Source organism: Dasypus novemcinctus, chromosome 21 (assembly GCF_030445035.2).
Source record: "Dasypus novemcinctus isolate mDasNov1 chromosome 21, mDasNov1.1.hap2, whole genome shotgun sequence".
NCBI lineage: Eukaryota > Metazoa > Chordata > Mammalia > Cingulata > Dasypodidae > Dasypus > Dasypus novemcinctus.
Window position 1 is genome coordinate 24833015 of NC_080693.1, and position 21302 is coordinate 24854316.

The window sequence follows — 21302 nt, forward strand, 5'->3', positions numbered from 1 at the left end:
TATGCTAAATTACTCACTATAGCTGCACCACCAGGACCAGAACATATAAGTGCTGGTTTTAGACTTTTTAGAAAACACTCTTCCTCTATCTTTAGGAAGAACAGGAAGATGAATAAAATTGTGGACTTCACCAGTTCCTTAAAAAAAAAAAAGGCACAGCAGGGAAACGGACTTTGGCCCAGTGGTTAGGGCGTCCGTCTACCACATGGGAGGTCCGCGGTTCAAACCCCGGGCCTCCTTGACCCGTGCGGAGTTGGCCATGTGCAGTGCTGATGTGCGCAAGGAGTGTCTTGCCACGCAAGGGTGTCCCCCGCGTAAGGGAGCCCCACGCGCAAGGAGTGCGCCCCGTAAGGAGAGCCGCCCAGCGTGAAAAGAAAGAGCAGCCTGCCCAGGAATGGCGCCGCCCACACTTCCCGTGCCGCTGACGACAACAGAAGCGGACAAAGAAACAAGACGCAGCAAATAGACACCAAGAACAGACAACCAGGGGAGGGGGGGAAATTAAATAAATAAATAAATCTTTTAAAAAAAAAAAAAAGCTCAAGGTTATTTAAAAAAAAAAAAAAAGGCACAGCAGCCTCCAGGATGACCTCTTGCTGTGGGATTTCCTCCTGGTTCTTGGCTATGTTACATAAAAGAATTTAAGAACATGCCAGTTTAGTTAGGCTGGTAGTTTATTAAGGAGATGAGGGAAGAGAATAGAAATGGGAGAAAGTAATAGGTTACAAGTCCCCAGGTATACTTGCAGGCTGATCCAGGCAGAGAGAAAAAGGTACTTTTCCGTGCTTGCTTTTTAAACCATTAATTATTACTCCCACTTGCTAATGTTTGGGGGCGCGGTCCCAGTTGTTTTGACCGATTACCCTGCTCTGTCAATCCTCCTGAAGGGAGAAGGGGCAATGATAAGGCCCCTTGAGAATATCCAGGGCTTTTCCTTGATCCCAAAAGATCAAGGAAAATTCTTGCTGGGGTTCCAGGTGGAATTCCATGGCCATGTTTTTCTGCCAGGTTCCAGATTCGTCTTCTCATTCCCTAACTAGCCTGCTTTACTATGACTCTAACATCTTTTACTCCGGAAGTCCTGAGCTCAGATGCCTAGAGGTGCTGGACGAGTACCTAAGGGTGTGAAAAAGAATCTTGACGTCTCCCAATAGAGAATGAGGGAACTGAAGACAAGAGCCCTGGATAAAGGAAGGATGCCGAGTAGCCACGCAAGCCCCCTGGGGCTCTTTTGATTTCAAGAGAAGGGGGGACTCTAGTACACAAAACAAGCATGATGGCTAGTTTCTAGCCTGGTTTTTAAAAAAGTTTTTAATGTAATTTCAGAGATTCTGAGATGTTAGAGATCCTAGGATCATTTAGTTCAATGATTCAAAAACGTTAATGTACATATAAATTACTTTGAGGGAACCTGATAAAATGCAAATTTGGATTCAGGTGGCCCAGGGCAGGGCCTGACATTCCGCATTTCTAACAAGTTCCCAGAGGATGCCTAAACTGCCTGTCCATGGGCCACAATTTGAGTAGTGAAGATTCTATTCATCCTCCACCCAGAAATTCCCACAGACTGTCATCTCCGTGGTCAGTGATGTTTCCGGCTCTGCTTGCACACCTCAGAGACTGGAAGCTCACTACCTATGGTTGCAGCCTAGGTGGCTACAGCTGCTTCTAGCTCCTTCCAGGGCCCTCAGAAGTGGCAGAGGACACCAAGAGTGAAAAATGCTGAGGCCCAGACTCTGGCACATCAGAGACCCACAAAAGAAACTTCAGCTGAGGACTAAGCAGTATAGGGGGCTGAGACTGTGGCAAAGACCTAAGCAAGGGGGATATTCTGTCCTGTCACCTGCTCAGCAGTGTTCTCAGTTAAACAGGGAGGGCTGGTCTTTGGGTGTTCTGGTTAATAAAGGTTTGGGGTAATTTGTTTAACTTCCTTACCCCAAAGCCTTGATGCAAGCTTTTCTCTGCACTTGGGCAGGTTACCTGGTTATGCCCACGTGAGAAGGAGCCAGTTTCTGACTGGTGGGAGAAGGAGGCTAACAGAAGCTCATGCATCCTTGGGCCACGGGACCACCCCTGCCATGGTGGAACACAAAGTCCCCATGTTCTCTGGGGGTGGGACACCCAATCCCAGATCCTTATTTTACAGTCCTTGAGAGGTCCTGGAAAGTGAGGAACCTTCTCCCACCCCCAGCCCATCCCAACATCCCGATGGGTTCAGAATCCTTAGGAGGCTGGGGCAACATGCCACAGAACTCCAAGCTCAGAGTCAGCCTTTCTGAAGCCCAGCTGTCAGAGCCGGAAGGGGCTGTGGAAACCACCTAGTCCACCCCTCATTTCGCCTCTGAGGGGAACCTAAGCAGAGAGTGCACGAGACCTTCCCAAGGTCCCACAGCCGGTTTGCTACCAGCTTTTCTAGCTACTCAGGATCCGCTGAAGCAGAGCTGGACAGAAGCCACTGGCATAAGCCTGACTTTCGGTCACCGATAGCAGCAACTTTCAGGAAAAGGACCTTCCAGAATAATCCTGAGGGAAAGAGGAGTGTCTCAGAGAAAAATTGTGGAAAGGGGTCGTGGGGGTTCACTGAGGAAGGTAAGGGACATGGATCAGAGTTTATGAAAGGAAGGGAGTGGGCAGGGCCTCAGCTCTAATAGTTTGGGGGCGGGGGGAGGCATCCACATTGTCTTCTGGTCCTTGTTGTGCCCTAGAGTTCTCTCTTGTGCAGTGCACCCCCTGTGAGGTCTTGGGGACGGAGGTCCAGGGGAGAGGGCCTAGTGGTGACTGCAGGGTTCCCAGGCCTGAGTTCTTGGAGCCACTCAGGACTTACTGAACCAGACTCCCTGCTGGGGTGTGCTCCAGGAACCTGCGTTTTTATTCCGTCCTCCTCTCAGGGGAAAATCACTGGGTGGGAACCAGCCCGGGCTCGTTAAGTCAGCAAGGCCAGGCTCACCCGGCTCGGGTGGGAAGGAGTTCTGCAGGCAGAGCTGGGCCTTGTGGCGTGTGAGTCCCCAAGCTGGGCCTGGAGCCGAGGGGGGCGTCACCTGTCCCGGGCGGCGCACCTCACTTGTCCGGGAGCCGGCCGGGCCTGGCCTTCTCCAGCCTCCAGCGCCGCTCCGGGGGGATCTCCTGCAGGCTGATGCCGTGGTTGCTGGCCCTGCGGGACGCCCGGCGGCCTCTTTGAAGCGGAAGCGGCACAGGGCGGGAAGGCACAGGGCGGGAAGGCTACACGAATCACCCAGCCCGCACCCCGCCTGCGCCCGCCAGCGGACACCCGGCCCTCACCCCGGCCGCAGGTCGGGGGGCTTCGGGATGGGCTTGTTGAAGCCGCGTCTGCCCACCAGCCAGTACGTGTCCTCGGCGCCCCTGCCCTGGGGAGACATGCGGGGGGCGGGGCTTAGACGGCTGGAGGGAGAGCGAGTGCAGCGAGCGGGGGAGGAGGGACGGGGGAGGGGGGAGGGGTGCCGCTCCAGGTCTAGGTGGAACGGGGTGGGTGCGGGGAGGGGGCGCCCGGCCTCACCTTCAGCTCCGTGCGGCCTCGCACCTGCGTCTGGAAGCCCTCGTCCAGAGCGCGGAGAATCTGCACGGTGCTCACGTTCACGTGGATGCGGTAAGCTGCAGCGACGCGCGGCGCCGTGAGCTCAGGACTCCCCGCACCCCCCGCATCCCGCTTCCGGGGCCCTTTGCCCCCATCGGGCCCCCGCGGCCCCGCTCGCCTCTCTCAGCCCCTTCTCCGGGTCACACTCACGCAGCCCCGTGGACTCCATGCGCGAGGCGGTGTTGACCGTGTCCCCAAACAGGCAGTACCGCGGCATGGTGAGGCCCACCACGCCCGCCACGCACGGGCCTGCGGAGAAGTGCAGGTGGGCCTGCGGGGCCTGGGCTGAAGCTACCAGTGCCCGGCAGCTGGGAGGCATCTAGGGCCTTGGCGGGGGGGGGGGGGGGGGGGGGGGGGCTCGGCATCCCATAACCTCCACCAGTTCCACCCATTCAATTAAAATGGGGCATTCGGTGCGCCAGTAGCCTCCGGACAAGCGCCTGCCACCACCCCATGAATTGGCCCCCAAAATGGGGAGTCCGGAGCCGAGGCCTAAGGAGGGGGCGGGCTGGAGTCCGGGGAGGCCTGGGAAAGGCCGGGGAGTTACCCGAGTGCAGGCCGATGCGGATGCGCACGGGCACCTCGGGCATGTGGCGCATGCGGAACGAGCCCACGGCGCTGAGGATGTCCAGCGCCATCGTGGCGATCTCTGCCGCGTGCCGCTGCCCGTTCCGCTGGGGTAAGCCCGAGGCCACCATGTAGGCGTCCCCAATTGTCTCTACCTGGGGGAAGGGGTTGTGCAAATTCATTACGGTGGAGAGACACACACGCAGGGCCAGGAGGCCTAAACAACGGGGAGATCCTGGGGAGCCAGGTTGGGAGTTGGGGGACTGAGCTGGGGACTGGAGGAAGAGCTAAGGGACAGGAGGGCTGGGGAAGAGGGTTGGACCAGGGACTCAGGCCAGGTGCCCTCTCCACCTTGTAGACATCATGGGTGCCAATGATGGCATCAAAGAGCGTGTAGAGGTCGTTGAGCAGGTCTACGACCTCGATGGGCTCGCTCAGGGCCGAGATGGTGGTGAAGCCCACGATGTCGCTGAAGTACAGGGTCACCTCCTCAAAGTACTCGGGCTCCACAGGTGTCCCCATCTTCAGGGCCTCAGCCACAGACCTAGGGATGTCAGGGGGTGAGGCCACCTGGAGGCCACCCCACTCACCCTTGTCGGACTCTTCACCCACCCTCTCTCCCCACTGGCACCCACGGAGGCAGCATCTGCGTGAGCAGCCTGTCGGTCTTCTGCTTTTCCAGCTCCAGCTCTTCCGTGCGCTCCCGGATCAGGTCCTCCAGGTTGCTCGAGTACTGCTCCAGCATCCGCAGCATCGAGTCGATGATGTTCCTCTTCCGGCCCTTGTTGATGGCCTTGAACTAGTAGGAGGAGGAAGCTGGTGGGGCTGCTGAGGCTCTGGGCTGCATGCCCCTCTCATGGGGCCATACAATGCCTGATCCTCTCTACCACGGTTCACCTTCTACCTATCAAGTACCTGTGGGCTGCTGGGCACTATGTTTCCAGACATTATTAGAAGCATATAGGGAATAAGGGTTCGGAGAGGTCAGCTGGTCTCAGGCCACTGGAATCAGCCCAGGCCTGGACCCCAGGCCAAGGGTCTTTCTACCACACTAGGGCACACACATATTTGGTTCTAAATAACTGTTACTTGAATTGAAGTAAATATTTCTACCCCCCCCCCCCAAGAGTCCCATCTCCCACTCCGAAGGCCTCTAGAGCTTCCACCCCCCATTTTACCTCTGCCCCACCAAACCCCCAATTCTCAAATTACTTTTTAGGAGGCAGCTTGGAAGGTCAGAGGTCCAGCCAGCCTGCCTGCCTGCCACCTCCCCAGGTTGCTGACAAAGAGTCCGGGGTCCCAGTGGCCAGCCCTTGCCCAGCCCCAGCCCCTGACCAGATTGAAGGCACGGTCCATGGAGGGCCGAAGGTCTGACTCCTCTGCCCAGCACTGTTTCATTAGGTGGATGCACTCCGTGGGTGCCTGGTCCATGGACACGGAGGGCCGACACAGTGGAGGGGGGCTCTTCACCCTCTGCACAACTTCTAGGGGCAGGAGGGGACCGTGAGGGGTGGGCATCCCAGATTGGAAGCCACCTCTGACCCTGACCTGCCTGCTGAAGCCCTAGGTGGAGATATGGGTAGGGGGTCCTTTAAATCAGAACTTGAATGTGTTGGGGAGTGTCGTGTGGAAGGGGGGTGCAAGTGGGCCCTGAACGGGGGGAGGTCAGGTAGGGGGGGAGCCAGAGGTGACACAGGCAAAGAGCCTAGCGTTTATTGTACAACTGCTATATAGAAATATACAGCAGGTATGATGGTTATTATCTCCCTTTTAAAGAAAAGTGAGGATTGGGAAGATCCAGCAGCTGCTCATAATCCTATAGCTGATGAGTGATGTGGATTTGAACTAGACTTGACTGTTCTCTTACCCCCCCTGCCCCCGGCCCTGCTGCCTTCCCGGGGCCCTTGAGAACAGGAGAGTTCTGCTTGGTCGGTTGGGGAAGCAGGTTGGGTCCAGGATCAGAACCCGGGAAGCCACTGAGGCTTGAGCCCAGTGGAGAACCCTCCATCAGGAACCTTTGCTCCAGCTTTAGGGGAGTCACAGCTTTAGGAGGTCCCCGTCATTAAGTCTCGGTGCCTGGCTTTAGGGAAAAAGTGGGGCTGGGGTGGGGCCACCTCCTGTCTCGAGGCAGCCGTACCCTCGGGAGTCAGCTCCAGCATGGCGTAGGGGGCGCTGCGGCACACGACCTCCTGCATGATGATACCCAGGCTGAAGACGTCGCCAGCCAGCGTCCCGCGACGCTCCAGGACCGGGTCCCGAAGCAGCTCCGGTGCGGTCCATAGCTGGTCTGGGGGAGAGGGGGGGAAGGGCGAACGCAGAGGGCTGTGGGGGGCTGGGGAACCACCTCACCTCGCAGAAAGTCAGGCTCGCCCACAGACACCCACCAACCTCTGCTTGAGTCTGCTCCTGCAGCCTGCAACTATCTACAGGACAAAGTACCTGAAACCCAAAACCCATCTCAGAGAAACCCCGCCCTTCACAAATAGGCCCCGCCCCCAGGCCACTCAGTACCCGGGGAGGGCTCCGCCCCTTTGCCATAGGCTCCACCCCCGGCAGGCCACCCGCCCCCCGCATTTCGGGCGCAGGCCCCAACCTCCATATTTTTCAGAGGTCACAGCTCCTTTTCCGCAGCTGGAGTCGCGTTTAGTGCATGTGGGATGTGAGAGGTGGAATGGAGGGGAGGGGAAGAGAGGGGAAAGAAGGGCCCTTGAAATTCTGGGGGTCCCCCAAGGGGTGCTCGTCCGCTCCGGAGGGCGCCCGGGGCTCCTACCCTCCGCGCTCTGGGGCTCCGGGAACACCCGCTGCGCTTCCAGCAGTCGGCCGTGGCCGTGGTCGGTGACCTTGAGCACGAACCTCGCGTCCACCACGCAGTTGCGGGACTTGAGCCGCCCATGTGCCACGCCTCGATGGTGCAGATACCTCATTCCCTGCAAGGAAAGGGGTAGGGGGCGGCCTCGGCCCGCGCGGCCCCCTGCCCACCCCGGCCCCGCCCTCGCCCCCCCGGCACACACACACCTTGATGAGGTCCAGCAGAAGGGAGGACTTGAACATCCAGTCGAGCTTGATGTCTCTCTGGACGAGGAGGTCGTGGAGGGAGCCCCGGGCACCGTGCTCCGAGACCACAGCGAGGAAGCCCTCCCCCGGCGCCGCGGCGCCCTCCGCGCCCCCCGCCGAGAAGAGCCCCAGGTAGAGGGCCACGTTCTCGTGTCGCAGCTCCCGGAGCTGGGAGTTGGGAGAGGAGGAAAGTGAAGCTGTATTTTCACCCTGGGAGCAACGTGGCGAAGGGGTCGTTTATTCAAGGTCTGGTTTTGAGTATCCCGCTTTGGAAGGTGGAAAGAAAATGGCCAATGACATTTGTCTATAGGGCACGTGGAGGGACTTTCTCGTCCAGATGTTTCTGTCTTTGGAAAAGACAGTTTCAGAGACTTGAGCATGGCTTAGCTTCGAGTTCTGAATGAAAAGACAGGCTGGTACCCAGGCCAGTTCTGATTCATTACCTGTGAAAACCTCCCACTGCCCTGGGGCCTTAAAGGCCACCTCCTGAGGGAGAAGCCCCTGGCCCCACCCCCTCCCCTTCTGATTTCACAGCTGTGGGGTGGGGGGACAGGGGGCAGCTGGTGCTGCTTTCCAGGAACATCAGAGACTGCTTGTGTCTGTCCCCAGGCCTGGGGCTTTGCTGCATGTTACAAGCACCTGCCATTGGGTCAAATAGGCCTGGGACCCCACGTCTATAAAGACAGGGGCTGAGCTGTGAGCCATGGGCCCAGAGGAAGCATTGACAAGCACACAGGACACAGTGCTCCCACATCCTGGGCATGCTGGGAAGGGAGGGGGGGCACGGTCTGGCTGTCTGGTGCCCTTGCTAGTTATGTCCAAGAAAGAGCTTCTTTTCGTTTCAGATGCCTGGCGTTAAATGGTGCTTTAGTGTGCTGGTTGTCTGCTTAAGCCATTCTGCAAAGCTGTCACCAGGGAAGGAGGCCAGGTCCAGGCCGCATGGTGGGGGGTGGGGAGGGGTGGGGAGGGGTGGGGAACTAAAGGCTGAGGGTGCAAGTTCCAGAATAAGCCAGTTTATAGCCTTCTCGGCGTGCTCCACTCCACTCAGTATGTGTCAGGCCAGCTAGGGCCATTCTGCACAAGTGGCCTGACCAATTTAGAAGCTCGTTTAAAAAATTTTTCTGTGATTCACTCAGCAAACACTGAATCTCTGTGAGGTTCCCGGCATTGTGCTGCGTTTTGGGACTACAGGCCCTCACAGTTTACAGTCCAGTGAGGGAGGCAGACAATAAACGAGCAAGCCCATGCGTGAATGTACCCTTACATGTTGTGATAGGAACACTGAAGGACAGAATGTGTGCTAAGGGCCCCAGAAAGGGGGTGACCCTTAACTGAGACCTCTTTGTCTCTCCCACATTGGGGCCCAGCTCTGCCCCGAGCTCCAAGGAGAAGGCACAGAAAGGATGCACTGACGACTACCCCAGCCCACCATGGGCCAGCTCTCACCTTGGAGAAGGCTGTCTTGGTTGCTGGGCGGATAGCTACGTGCTGAGGCCCTGGAAATTTCTTCAACCAAACCCAGTCTCCCTGGAGTAGAGAGGATGGGGGTAGGGAACTCGGTCCCTTAAAACTCCAGGCCTTGAAGAGCCCTGGAGCCTCTATATTTCCACTGGCCCACCGCCCTGGAACACTTCTCCCAAGTGGAAAAGAGAGGAGTTTGATGTCTGCTTGTCCACTTCACAGCCAGCTGGGGGAGGCCCACCCTGGGTGAGAGGGATACGGTAGACCTGGGTGCTGTCCTCACCCACCCAGATGTGCTCACTGACTGCCCTATCAGAGGAGCGGCTACGCCCAGAGCCAGTGTGACACCACAGCCCTCTCCATCCTCCGCTGCCCACAGAGAGCACTGTGCCGGGAGTCAGGAGTCGGGGTAGATCAGGCTGCCGGGCAAACTAGCTGTGAAGGGTGGGCAGCTCCCTCCAGGCTCTGGGCCTCATTTTTCTTCTCTAGCCAACAGGGCTGGCTTCATAGGATGCCTCCGGAGAAACCCACGCTTGGTTCATGGCTCGGCTGTCGCCATGTTGAATGAACCAGGGGGCCCTCGTTTCCATTTTGCTCTGGGCCCTGCAAATTATGTAGCCAGTCCTGTCTGTTTGTGAGGGATTTGGGCTGGAAGGGAATCCTGGGGGCTTGGTACTGACCCCAGGGGACATTTGGAATAAATTTGGGGATGTTTTAGACATTCTTATTTTTTGAGGTACCAGGGCCAGGGATTGAACCCCAGACCTCCTATGTGGGAAGTGGATGCTCAACTACTGAGCCACAGGGGCTCCCTGAAGGGACACTTTGAGTTATCACAAAAATTGGGGGCTGGATTTAGCAGACAGGGTCAGAGACACTAAACATTCTTCAGGGCACAGAGTGTCCCATGCAATGGACACCATCCTGCCCAGAACACCAGTGGCCCACGGAGGAACGGCATGGCGCTCGCTGGACAGTACAGTGGGAGCCTCTGCATCCCCGCCACGAGCTTGGCGGCTCCGATTCTCTACTCTTCTCTTGATTAGCTGAGCTCCCTCAGCTCCTTCTGAATCTGCTTTCTCTGAATCTGTTATCTGCCATTCGTCCTGCCACATGCAGACTTGCTGACCCCACAGTTAATGTCCTGATGCCCTTTTGTGTTCCTGAGTCTGATCTGAATTGGGCAGAAATGCTGGATGGGGCCAAGATGTGGGTCTGGCTTGAGTCAGGGACAGCCCTGCCTGGAAACTCCCCATCCTGAACAATCCACATCTAGGAAATGTCCTCTATGTGACCCTGAGACCGCATCTCAGCTGCCCCTCTGTCCCAACCCTCCTGGGGAGGCCTGTGTCCTTCAGTAATCCAAAAGCTGGGATCACTGGGGGGGGGGGGCATGCCGGGTTGCCTGCTGGTCCCAGTCTTCTCCCCCCCTGCTCAAACCTCCAGCATCTGGTATACGGAGCCCTCACCTGGATAATGGTTACGGGACAATCTCCCCCCATGGCCCCTCCAGGAGCAGAGCCCGAGTTGGCGGGGGGTCTGGCTCACCTCATAGAGGCCAATGTTGGGGCTGTCTGGGGGCTGGCTGGGGACACTGCATATGTCTGACGTGCTTCGGGTAGCCAGACTCGATCGACTCCCCTGGACCACCTGGGGGAAAGAGGTCAATGCCATGGGTCAGAATAGAGTCTGGGATTAGAACTCAGGGTTGAGGTCAGGGTGAGTCCTGGGCATTAAAAAGGGGAGGGGGAAAAGATCTCAGTTAGTGAAGATGATAATGCTATTTCTCCCGAAGTGCACAGCACTTTACAGTTTACAAAGCAAACTTAAATACATTTTGTTGTTGTTATTGGAGCTTTACAAGCCCCAGGGGAGCAGTCAGCACAGGGGCTGTTACTTCCATCGCACAGTCAGCCCTGGGGCAGAGCTGGGTCAGAACCCGGGCCTCCCCAGGCGGGGGCTGAGGTAAGGGCTGGCCCAGGGAGGGGCCCTGATGTACAGGGAGAGGACAGCTGGATCCCAGCGCCCCTCTGACTCCCACCTTTCGAGAGGTGCCCCCCTGTGGGTGGAGAAAGGTGATGTCCTCCAGAGTCAGGATGATCTTGTTGGGGCCCGAGACCATTTGGATGTGAAGTAGCCGGTGCCTGGTGGCAAGGAGGACGTCTCCGCAAGGGTCCATGGGGGAGGGGGCGATGGCTCCATCGAGGGGCGCTGGAGGGCAACCAGCCCAAACCGATAACCCCAGGACCAGCCGTGCCTCGGGGATCCCCGTCCCCCAGTCCCACCCTCTTCTACTCTTAAGCTCCCCCTGCTGTCCTTGCCGCGCAGCAGCGTGTCTGGCAAGAGGAGAGCCAAACCGGCCTCCTAGTCCCGTCCGCCGCTCCTCACCTGGCGTAATGGGCCACCAAGGCCCCGGTCAGCCCCATGCCCGCCAGCAGGAGGAAGCCGAGAAAGACGAGGCCGGGCTCCACTCCTGGAGGGGCAGTGGGGGGAGGGACGCTCAGGCCTGGCGCGCGTGGGGGTGGGCTGGGGGCTGGGAGGGCAGGCGCCCTTTCTTGAGAGGCTGCGGGAAGGGGTGGGAGCCCAGACACCGTCTGGGAGGAAGGTCACGGGTTCCTCAAAGGAAGGTCCCCTTGGGGCACGGAGCGCCCGCCCTCACCTCCATTGCAGATGTCCTGGGGGTCGAACCAGCACCAGGGGTCGGGCTCGGGCCCCCGCCCCCCGCGAGGGAAGTGCACCGGGGTCCCAGCGGAGCGCAGGGAGCCGCTGGCGGGGTCCAGCGTGTGCGTGGCGAACAGCCGGTCCCCCGCCGCGTCCGTGTCCAGCAGCACCAGCGGGTGCTCCTCGCCTCCTCCCAGGGCCCCGCAGAAGCCGGGGACCTGAGCGTCTCGGACGTGGCGGGCGACGGCGGCTCCCGACACCCAGCCGCCGCCTCCCGCGGCTCGCGCCCCCGCCACCCCCTGAGCCACCAGGAAGACCGCATCGTAGATGGTGCCGAAGAGCGGGGACACCTGGGGAAGGAGAGTAGGGGCTCGGGTCTGCGGTCCCGGCTCACGGACAGAGGGGAATCGCTGGCCCCGCCTTCTATTCCCTGGGTCCTCAATCCCCGGAGAAAGTTGGCTCGACTCCACCCGTCTCCTAAGGAACGGCTTCAGATGTCGCTGCTACGGGCTCTCTCTTTTCTTGCCTGCTTGGTTCTCTCTTCTTCTCTCCCCCACTTACTCTCTGCCTTTTCAGGACTCTCAGGTTCTTCTCACCATTGTTTGCCTCTACCTGTCCACCGACAGCTCCTCTTCTTCCTTGTGGGTTGCCTTGACTATATTTTTAATCTCCTTACCTGCCATTCACCTAAAAACCTTTTCCACCTGTTGATTGAATTCTATTTTCTAGTTCTCCTTTTTTTCTTTTCCCAGGGCTACGATCTCATCAAGCCTCTCCATTATTCCCTCTCCGGAAGGTTAACAAATACTGAGCACCGATTCTGTGCAAAGCGCTGGGGATGTATGGGTGATCAGAGCCCCTGCTCGCAGGGAAACTTGAGTCTAGTGGGGCAGGCAGGCAGCAAAGTTCAGACGGAGCAGCGAGCAGTACACTGGGGAAACGGAGGGCGCTGTGGAGAAAGAGAAGAGGGATCCCAACCCAGGCTGGCGGAGGAGAGCAGGCTTCAGAGGAAGGGACCACCAAGCAGAAACCTGAGGGGTGAGTCAGAATTAGGTAGGTGGTGAGGGGAGGGCAGGCAGGAGAGAGGAAACAGCATATTCACCAACTGGGAGCAAAAAGACATTTAGGGCACCCACAGGAGCTGCATCTGGTCAAAGCCCAGAGTTCCAGGGAGATAGGCGAGAGGGGACGATGTGAAGGCCTGGCAAGGCAGGGTGTGAAGAGACTGCCTCTTTCCAGGGAGAGAGAAGCCCCTGGGAGGCTTTGCACAGGAAGACTATTTGTTATGGGATTTGGGCCAGAGGTGCTGGTGGCCCGAACCAGGCCTGAGAAAAGTGGATTGACTCAAATGTCTGTGTGTGTGTGTTGGGGAAAGGATAGAGGAATCAAGAGTGACTTCCAGAGTCCAGAGGGGGCAGCGGGTAGAGGCCATGCTACTTCCTGAGAACTGAAGAGCTTCCTCTGTGTTTTACACCCTCTTTCTCCACTGACTGACCCGCCCTCCATCTCAACACTGTTCCTAATTCTTGTTCTCTTCTTATTGACTAGTCCCATCCTGTCTCCCCATTGACTATCCCAAACCCTCCTGGAGTAGACTCTGGGGCACTGATGGACTCCTCCAGGGCAAGAGGTTGTCAGGAGACATTTCAATTGCCCCTTGACCCACAGCCCTGTCCCCTGTAGTAAGTCCCCTTGGGGTAGAGTCTTTATGGTGGTTTATTTACTACCAACTGACATCCAGATTCTCTTCCATGTAAGTGGGTTCTAGTCTCCCTTTTGTACCTGGGGTGGAGCTGGTGTGAACTGAGAGATTCAGGACTCAAGGAATCCTGGGTATTAGCTGGATGTTGGGAATGAGCTATGGATTTAAATGACTGTGGGGGTCCCTGGATCCACCAAGGGACCTCTGTGCTTCTCACAAGATGCTGAGATCCTCAAGAAGTTAAGATGAGGTCCCAGAAGATGAACATCTGCCAGTTGGTGTGAAGGTTGAGCCTGCATGCTGGAGAACACCATTGTTGATTATAGAATGTATGTTGTGGTGGTGCTGGAAATGGGTTTATTCTGAAGCAGACTGCAAAAGACGTTGCTGCTTAGAGTTCATCGGGGTTTACTCCTTGGAGTTGAGCTGGAGAGGTTGCATCACCTACTCTTTGGAGGCAATTTCAACATCCCAAGATGTCCCAAGCCCGGACCGGAGTCTCTCCAATATGCAGGAAACTGCAGAACAGCTAGAGTTGCTAGTAATTCTCTCCCCATGGGCTCCATTCCCGTCCTTCCCCAATGGGATTCCATTCTCCTCTCTAAGGACTCAGTTCTCCTCTCACCCTGAGCGCCATCCTCCTCTTCCTGCTTTGGCTATCCCCTGCCATCTTTCCGGCTTTTCTCCCCTCTTCCCTCCTTCCCGGTCCCTCTACCTGCTGCAGATTGAGGTCAGGGGGCAGCTCCCGGCGCTCTTGGGCCCTGCGCAGGCCGTCCAGCACGCTGCCCGCCGGGGGACAGTGGCGCGTGAGCGTGAGCACGGCGTCGTGGGCCCGGCGCAGCTGGGAGCTGTTGGCGAGCGCGGCCAAGGCCTCCGGGCCTGGGGACAAGGCGTAGTGGAGCGTGTCGAAGGGGAGGAAGACCAGGGAGCCGTCGGCCAGACCCAGCTCCTCCGCCGCCTCCAGCAGGCGGCGCTGCTCCTCGCCGCCGAGCAGCACCGAGTGCATCACCATGATCACCGCTGCGGACACGCAGGCTTAGCCCGCGGCCCCGCGCCGCGGCCCGCCGGCCTCCCCGCACCCTCCAGGGGAGCCTACCTCTGACCCTGGGCCCGTCCCGGATCCTCTTCAGAGCCTCGCGGGCGCCAGCCGGGTCCGAGGGCTCCATGGAGGTGACCAGGGCGACAGGCAGACCGCGGGCCCTGAGCGCCGCGGCCAGTGCGAGTCCCGCCTCCACCCACAGGTCCTGGGGGGCGGTGACCAGGGCCACGCGCGCCCAGCGGAACGCCCGCAGGAGGGCGTAGAGGGCGTCGGCCGCGGGGGGCCCGGCGGGGGCCGTGGTGCGGGCCGCGCGCGTCCCGGGGCAGCCCCAGGGCACCAGCGCGACGCCGGCCTCTTGGGCCAGCAGCTCGGCGGGCCGGCAGGCTGCGGGGTTCACCGGGCCCACGAGCGCCGAGACGCGGGCCAGGGCGGAGGCCACGGCCCCCAGCGAGCCTGGCGTCCCGCACGGCTCGGGCAGCAGCGCGACCTCGAAGCGGGGGCCGCCTTCCAGGGCGGGGAGGTGGTTCAGGCGCGCGGCGGCCAGGCGCGCGGCCAGGTCCGGGCGGGCCCGGGCGAAGATGGGGTCGCAAGCCCAGGGGCCCAGCACGCCCACGGTGAATACGGCGGAGAGGGCGGAGGGCGGCAGCAGGAGGAGCAGGAACAGGACCCGGTGCCAAAGCGCCGGCCGGGACCCGGCCTCGGGGAGACCGGGTCCCGACCGAGCCCACCGTGCGGGGGCGCAAAGCTTGGGGTCTGGAAACCCTCCCGCCAGGAAGAGGTAGACGGTCATTGCCTGCATCTGTGAATATAGACCCCCCAGCGGGATGAGCGGATGAGACCCCCAGAACCACCTAAGGGCTCTCCCAGAAACCCCCAATTCTCCAAGCTCCATTAACCCTGGCGGTGTCTGTGGAGGAGAGGCAAGGTTATGGCCTGGAAACTCCCTCCCGATTCCTCTGTGTCCTCCTCCTCCCTCCCCAGCCCCCTCCTCCCCAGCTCAGGGTGGACTTAGGGTGCTCCAGGGTCAGTGAGGACACACGCACCCTCCTTAGATTTGTCCCCTGCAGACCGTACCCAGGTCCCAGAGAGGTCTCTGCCACTCACCAGAAAGTCAGGGCCAGGGTGAAGGGTCACAAGGCAGAGTCCCCTTCTGACACCCCCCAACTGTTTTCCTCCGCCCACACCTGAGCAGGGCAGGGGTGTGGGAATAGTCGGACAAAGCCTTTAATCTCCCCGAGCTGATTAGGGCCCCTTATCTGGCAGAGAGAGGTTGGCAGAGGATGGGAGCTGGGAGTCCACCTCCCTGGGGTGGGATCCAGGCAGCCAGCCAGCGCATTTCCTGCCTGCCTCCTAAACCTCTCTCCCACCACCAAGACTCCTAGCACAGGTTGTCCTTGCACGCTGCTGCCACTCTGCCAGGAAAGCGTCATTTGCCCTTGGAGACCTGTGGGTGCTCAGTTCTAGGGTGGGGGCACTGTAAGCCCCACTCCCTCCAGCTTTCTATTTCCAGTTCTGCCAACCAAGTGCAAGCCCCATCTCGTAGCTGGGAGGTCTATTCCCCTCCAGAGACCAAGCCCAGCCCAATCTCCTGACACCTGCCTTTCTTCTCTCACCTGCCCACACTTGACTCCCTCCACCTTCAGCTCTCCATGCCTAGAAAACCATGCTTCTGGTCCTGGGGAGAATGAGCCCAAGGAGGTAACAGAAAAAGCTCTGATCTTCAGGCAGAACTGGGTTCAAATTCATCCTTTCTGCCTTTGTGACTTTGGGAAAGCTGCTTAATCTCTCTGAGAGGTGTTGTGAAAATTACCTGTGAAAATGAATATAATTCCCTGGATGGCAAGATTGGTTAAGACAGTTTTTTTTTTTTCAGAGATTTATTTATTTCTCTCCCCTTCCCCCCCGCCCCCCGCCCCAGTTGTCTGTTCTGTGTGTCTATTTGCTGTGTGCTCTTCTTTGTCCGCTTCTGTTGTTGTCTGCGGCATGGGAATCTGTGTTTCTTTTTGTTACATCATCGTGTTGTGTCAGCTCTCCGTGTGTGTGGCGCCATTCCTGGGCAGACTGATCTCACTGGGCGGCTCTCCTTACAGGGCGTACTCCTTGCGCATGGGGCTCCCCTACACAGGGACACCCCTGCGTGGCAGGGCACTCGTGCATATCAGCACTGTGCATGGGCCAGCTCCACACGGGTCAAGGAGGCCCGGGGTTTGAACCACGGACCTCCCATGTGGTAGACGGACGCCCTAACCACTGGGCCAAGTCCGCTTCCCTAAGACACTTTTAAAGAAGAATAAGATGGGAAACTTGCCCTGGCAGATATCAAAATTTATTATAAAGCCCTAGTAATTAAGACATTGTGGCACAGGGATAAGCAAATAAGCCAATGGAACAGAATAGACAGCACCGAAACAAACTCAGCCAAAAATGGAAATCTGATGTATGAAGAGGTGAGCATTTTTAATCAGTGGTCATAGAGTGAACTATTTGATAAATGGAGCTGATTAGTTAGCCATATGGGGAAAAAATAGAATAAGAGCCCTGTCCCACACCATACACATCAAGATCAGATTAAAGACCTACATGTGAAAAAAACTTTAAAACTTTTAAATAATTTTGCAATCCTTATGGCAAAGATTGGATCAGGCAAGAATCGTCAGTGGATGCTAAAGCTAGGGGGACATTTTGATGAGAAGCAGGATGTTTGTAGGGTCTTAAAGTGTCTCTCCACAGATTGCTTGTGAGTTGAAGGGAGAAAAAGCAAAGCAACAATTGTGCATTGGAGAAATTGGGCACACCTTGACCAGGTTATCAAACTTAACCAATGAAATGCAGGGAGATGGACATCATTGGCCTCCAGATGTAATACCTTGAGGAGGAGACATTACTTAGGCAGTATTTTGCCAGACAGAAAGTATGTTAATTCGATGTCAGCACGAGAAAACATCAGATAATCCCCAAACGAGGAACTGTTCTACTTAAAAAGAGGAGGCTCTGTATTGATATTCTGATATCATATCATAAAAACAAAGGCTGAGGAACTGTATTTCCTCATCTCTTAAACTTGGCCACCTGCACCCGCTTTGTCTTCATATTTTCCCTGGCTTATCAGTATGTGAGATTTATGCATTGGTTTTATTTATCCTATCTATGGATGTGCAGGAGAAGACCCAAGTCAATTCTTGGCTGACAAGCTTGACTCATAAAATGCCAAAGGAGAAAAGGAAAGCCAACAAATGTCACATGGGACTGTATAGCATAGTGAAACCTCATGTGACATATGAATATGGGTAATATTGCACATACAAGACTGTTTTTCTTTGAAACTGAACAAATGTTATATATGTTAATAAGATGGCAAAAAGCATTATGCTAAGCGAAAAAAATCAGACACAAAGACTACATATTGTATGATTTCATGTATAAAGATGGAATTAGATTAGTGGTTATGTAGGGTTGGGGAAGGATAGAGGGATTGACAGGTGACTGCTAAGAGGTGCAGGGTTTTTCTTTTTGGAGTAATGAAATTATTCTAAAATTTTTTGTGGTGATGATTGCACTACACTGTGATTATACTAAAAGCCATTGATTATACACTTCGGGTAGATTGTATGGTATGTGAATATATCTCAATAAAAATGCTTTTTAAAATGCCAAAGGAGAAGATAGAGGAGAACCCTGAGTATAAAAATTGCCAAATTGGGAGCAAGAATCCATCAAGCCCCCTCTTAATTAGAGGTGGAGTGGGCTTCACCATCCCAGAATCCTCAGGATTGGGGAATGAACTACAGACTAAAGCAGACTAAACTACGGTCTATAGTATTCTACTATAGACTTATTGTGTTTCCAGCAAGAGAAAAAATTACATCGTTGATGTGGAAGCAGTGGCCACTAGGGGTTCCAAGGTCAGGGGTGGGAAAAACAGGTATAAAACAGGCATTTTTGGGACTTGGGAATTGTCCTGAATGACATTGCAATGACAAATACAGGCTATTATATATCTTGCCATAACCTACAGAATTGGGACAGAGTGTAAACTACAATGTAAACTGTAGATTATGCTTACTGGCAATGCTCCAAAATGTGTTCATCAATTGCAATGAATGTACCACACTAATGAGAGATGGTTATGTGGGAAAGTGGGAGATGTGGGAATTTCCTATATTTTTGTTTCTTTTTTTTAAAGATTTATCTTATTTATTTCTCTCCACTTCCCTCCATTGTCTGCTCTCTGTTTCCATTCACTCTGTGTTCTTCTGTGTCCGCTTGCATTCTTATCATGCGGCACCAGGAACCTGTCACTTTTTTTGTTGCATCACCTTGCAGCATCAGCTCTCTGTGTGTGCGGTGTCACTCCTGGCAGGCTGCGCTTTTTTCACGCAGGGTGGCCCTCCTTGCATGGTGCAATCCTTGCACTTGGGGCACCCCAACGTGGCGGACACCCCTGTGTGGCACAGCACTCCTTGCACGTGGCAGCACTGTGTGTGGGCCAGCTCACCACACAGGTCAGGAGGCCCTGCGTATCAAACCCTGGACCCCCCATATGGTAGGCAGATGCTCTATCAGTTGAGCCACAACTATGTCTCTTTACGTAACATTTATGTAATCTAAGGATCTTTGAAAAAATTAAGGAAAAAAGAGTCCATCAGCCTTGCATCTCTCTCCTGATAATAACTTGGCAGAGAGTTATTATCTCTGCCAAGTGCAGTGAAATATTATGGTGGTGGGAAGCACCAAAACTGGGGATGGGGGGTTGGTGAAGACTGGGAAATTATATGCAATTCCATAACTCCCATGGAGTCTAGTTGGGCCACTTGAAATCAATAAAATCCCCTAAAGATTCTGCCTACCAGAATGGTCTTGAGTTCTAGTTTTTTAAAGTTCTTTGGGACCCTAAAGGCCAAACTGCCAAAAGGAATCCAAGAAGCTTTTCCTTCAGTCGTAGTCTCCAAGCAGATTCTGAGGATCCAGACTCTGTTGCTCACCATCTCCAACGGCTGATAGTGAGAATTTGTGTCACATCCTAAATGATAACTTGCTGCAGATCTAAAACCCTCTGAGCAAAAACCAAGAGCCCTTCCAAAAACCCTGGGGAGATGACCAAGACAGTTCAGAGCAGCTGAATTTTCCCTCAGGAGCCAATGGGTGACCAAGTACCAGACTTGGGTCCTTCTTGAGTTGGTGCTGAATTCTGACCATTCCCTGGAGCCTGGAATTCAGGTCAGCTAAAGACGCTTTGGCTGAACACTGGCTGAGACTGTTCAAAGACTGGCTAAAAGTGGAACCTAGAGAGCTACCCATAAGCAAGCACAAATCTTGCAATTGCTAAAATCCTTAATAAAGACTAAGAAATACATGAATATAAACAAACACAATTTTGAAAGCAATACCTACTTCTTGTAAAACAGCTTTGTATCAGCACATGAATGTATAAAGTAGAAAATGTACTAACCTCCCTTTTCTGTGGAGCCATCATGACAAACTTGTGTGAATCCTTCCTGTGGTGTTTGGTAGCTGTCTGTACCCCAGAAAAGCATGTTTTTAAACTTAATCCATTCCTATAGGTGTGAACCCATTATAAGTAGGAACTTTCAATGAGGTTACTTTGGGTAAGGTGTCAGGATGGGTCTTAATCCTATTACTGGGGTCCTTTATAAGCAGAATGAAACTCAGAAAGCTAAAAAGCTACAGGAAGCAAGAAGCTGAAGGCAACAGGAACTGGAAGAGAAGAGAGAGGCTGGCAGAGGCCGCCATATGCATTGCCATGTGGCAGAGGAGCCCAGGACCAAGGATCATTAGCAGCAGCCCCAGAGCACCAGTCTTAGGGAAGAATCACTTTGATTTGGACATGATTTGGACGTTTTCCCACGTCCAAACCGTGAGCTAATAAATTCCAATTGTTTAAATCAACCCATTGCATGATATTTGCTTGAGCAAGGAAACTAACACACTTCCTGACCTTTCTGTGTGCGTTTTACAAACAAAATCCATTTTGCCAGCTTCGGCTTCGAACAAGGTCACATCTTGATTATTTTTCAAATTCCAATTTGAAACTCAAACATCTAAATGTCCAGATTAAGAATTTTAGGGCCTCTCCATTTCCACATTTTCCTCACTGCCCTCAGGTGTCACTGTTGGAAAGAAAGAATCCTGCACAGTTTGATGCTGTGAAGATGCCAGGACCGGCTCAGCAGGAGCCTTCTGGCTGCGTTATTCTCAGGAGGGGGTACCCGATGCTGCGGTGGCCTGGGCTGCCCATGCGCTGGCTCTCAGCTGGGGCACTCTTGCAGCCCTGGTGGTCCTCTATGGGCAGCATCCGCACTCCACACTCCACAGCAAACTGGCCTGGGCTTCCCGACTTTCAGCTCTTGAGCTTCACTCATTCGGCCACTTCCCCAGGGCATCAGACTGCCCCCTCGAGAGTTGGGTTGGGACAGGGTTGGGTGACTTCTGCCTCCCAGACGGTGACAGTTACCTTGCTAGTTCCCCGTGAACCAAGGGTAGGTTCAGACCCAAGCCTTGAGAAGGCCTGGAAGCTTCCACCAGAAGCTGTGTAAGCAGAACGAGTGCCCTGAGACCGCCAAGCTGTGAGGAAGCCCAAGCTAGCCACGGAGGCCCCCAGGGAGGAGATCCAAGGACCCTGGCCAGCAGCCAGCCATGTGAGGGAGGCCGTTTTAGAAGAACCCCCTGGCTTACCCACAGAACTGGGAAAAACAAATTGCTTTCGTTTGAAGCTGAAGTTTGGGTGTGCGATTGTTATACAGCAATTGATAACTGAAAGAGACCTACAGCCAAAATTCTTCTTTGGCCTCAGATTCCTCCTCCTGAGCCCCACAAGTCCCAGCTCCTTCCCATGCCCATTTCCTGGTGCAGAATGAGTGACACCGTTTCCCCAGGGGAAACACATTCCAGGTAACAGGTAACATAAACATCTCTGTGTGTATATAACCACATATCTCAAATTTTTTGGCTTACAAGACATGGATCAAACTATATACACTGTTCTGAAACTTTTCATATCAGAATGTATAGATAGCTATATTACAGTCTTTAAAACAGTGGTATGGTATTCCATTATAGGAAAGTAATAAATAATAAATATTTTAAAAATAAGAATGCTCTTAGTAGACGTCAAAGTGAGTCAGGAGGTCCTTCCAGAGGTCACGCTTATGCAGTCTCGGCAGGATCTCATTGACTGCCAAATTAGACACTACCCCACATAGTGGGGC

The 21302-nt window shown here is 55.1% G+C and overlaps 1 protein-coding gene across 1 annotated transcript; it reads right to left on the reverse strand.

The window, feature by feature from the left end:
• Positions 1-656: 656 nt before the first annotated feature.
• GUCY2D (guanylate cyclase 2D, retinal) lies at positions 657-14866 on the reverse strand. The gene is made up of 19 exons (XM_058283222.2): positions 14134-14866; positions 13753-14057; positions 11334-11685; positions 11063-11147; positions 10716-10818; positions 10223-10324; positions 8660-8740; positions 7175-7381; positions 6930-7086; positions 6297-6446; positions 5495-5643; positions 4795-4958; positions 4511-4703; positions 4140-4314; positions 3743-3841; positions 3515-3609; positions 3280-3365; positions 3057-3151; positions 657-2523 (listed from the first exon to the last, which is right to left on the reverse strand). Exons 1-18 carry the CDS (start codon positions 14864-14866, stop codon positions 3058-3060), a joined length of 3330 nt encoding a protein of 1109 aa, XP_058139205.1. The 3' UTR covers positions 657-2523; position 3057.
• Positions 14867-21302: the final 6436 nt, after the last annotated feature.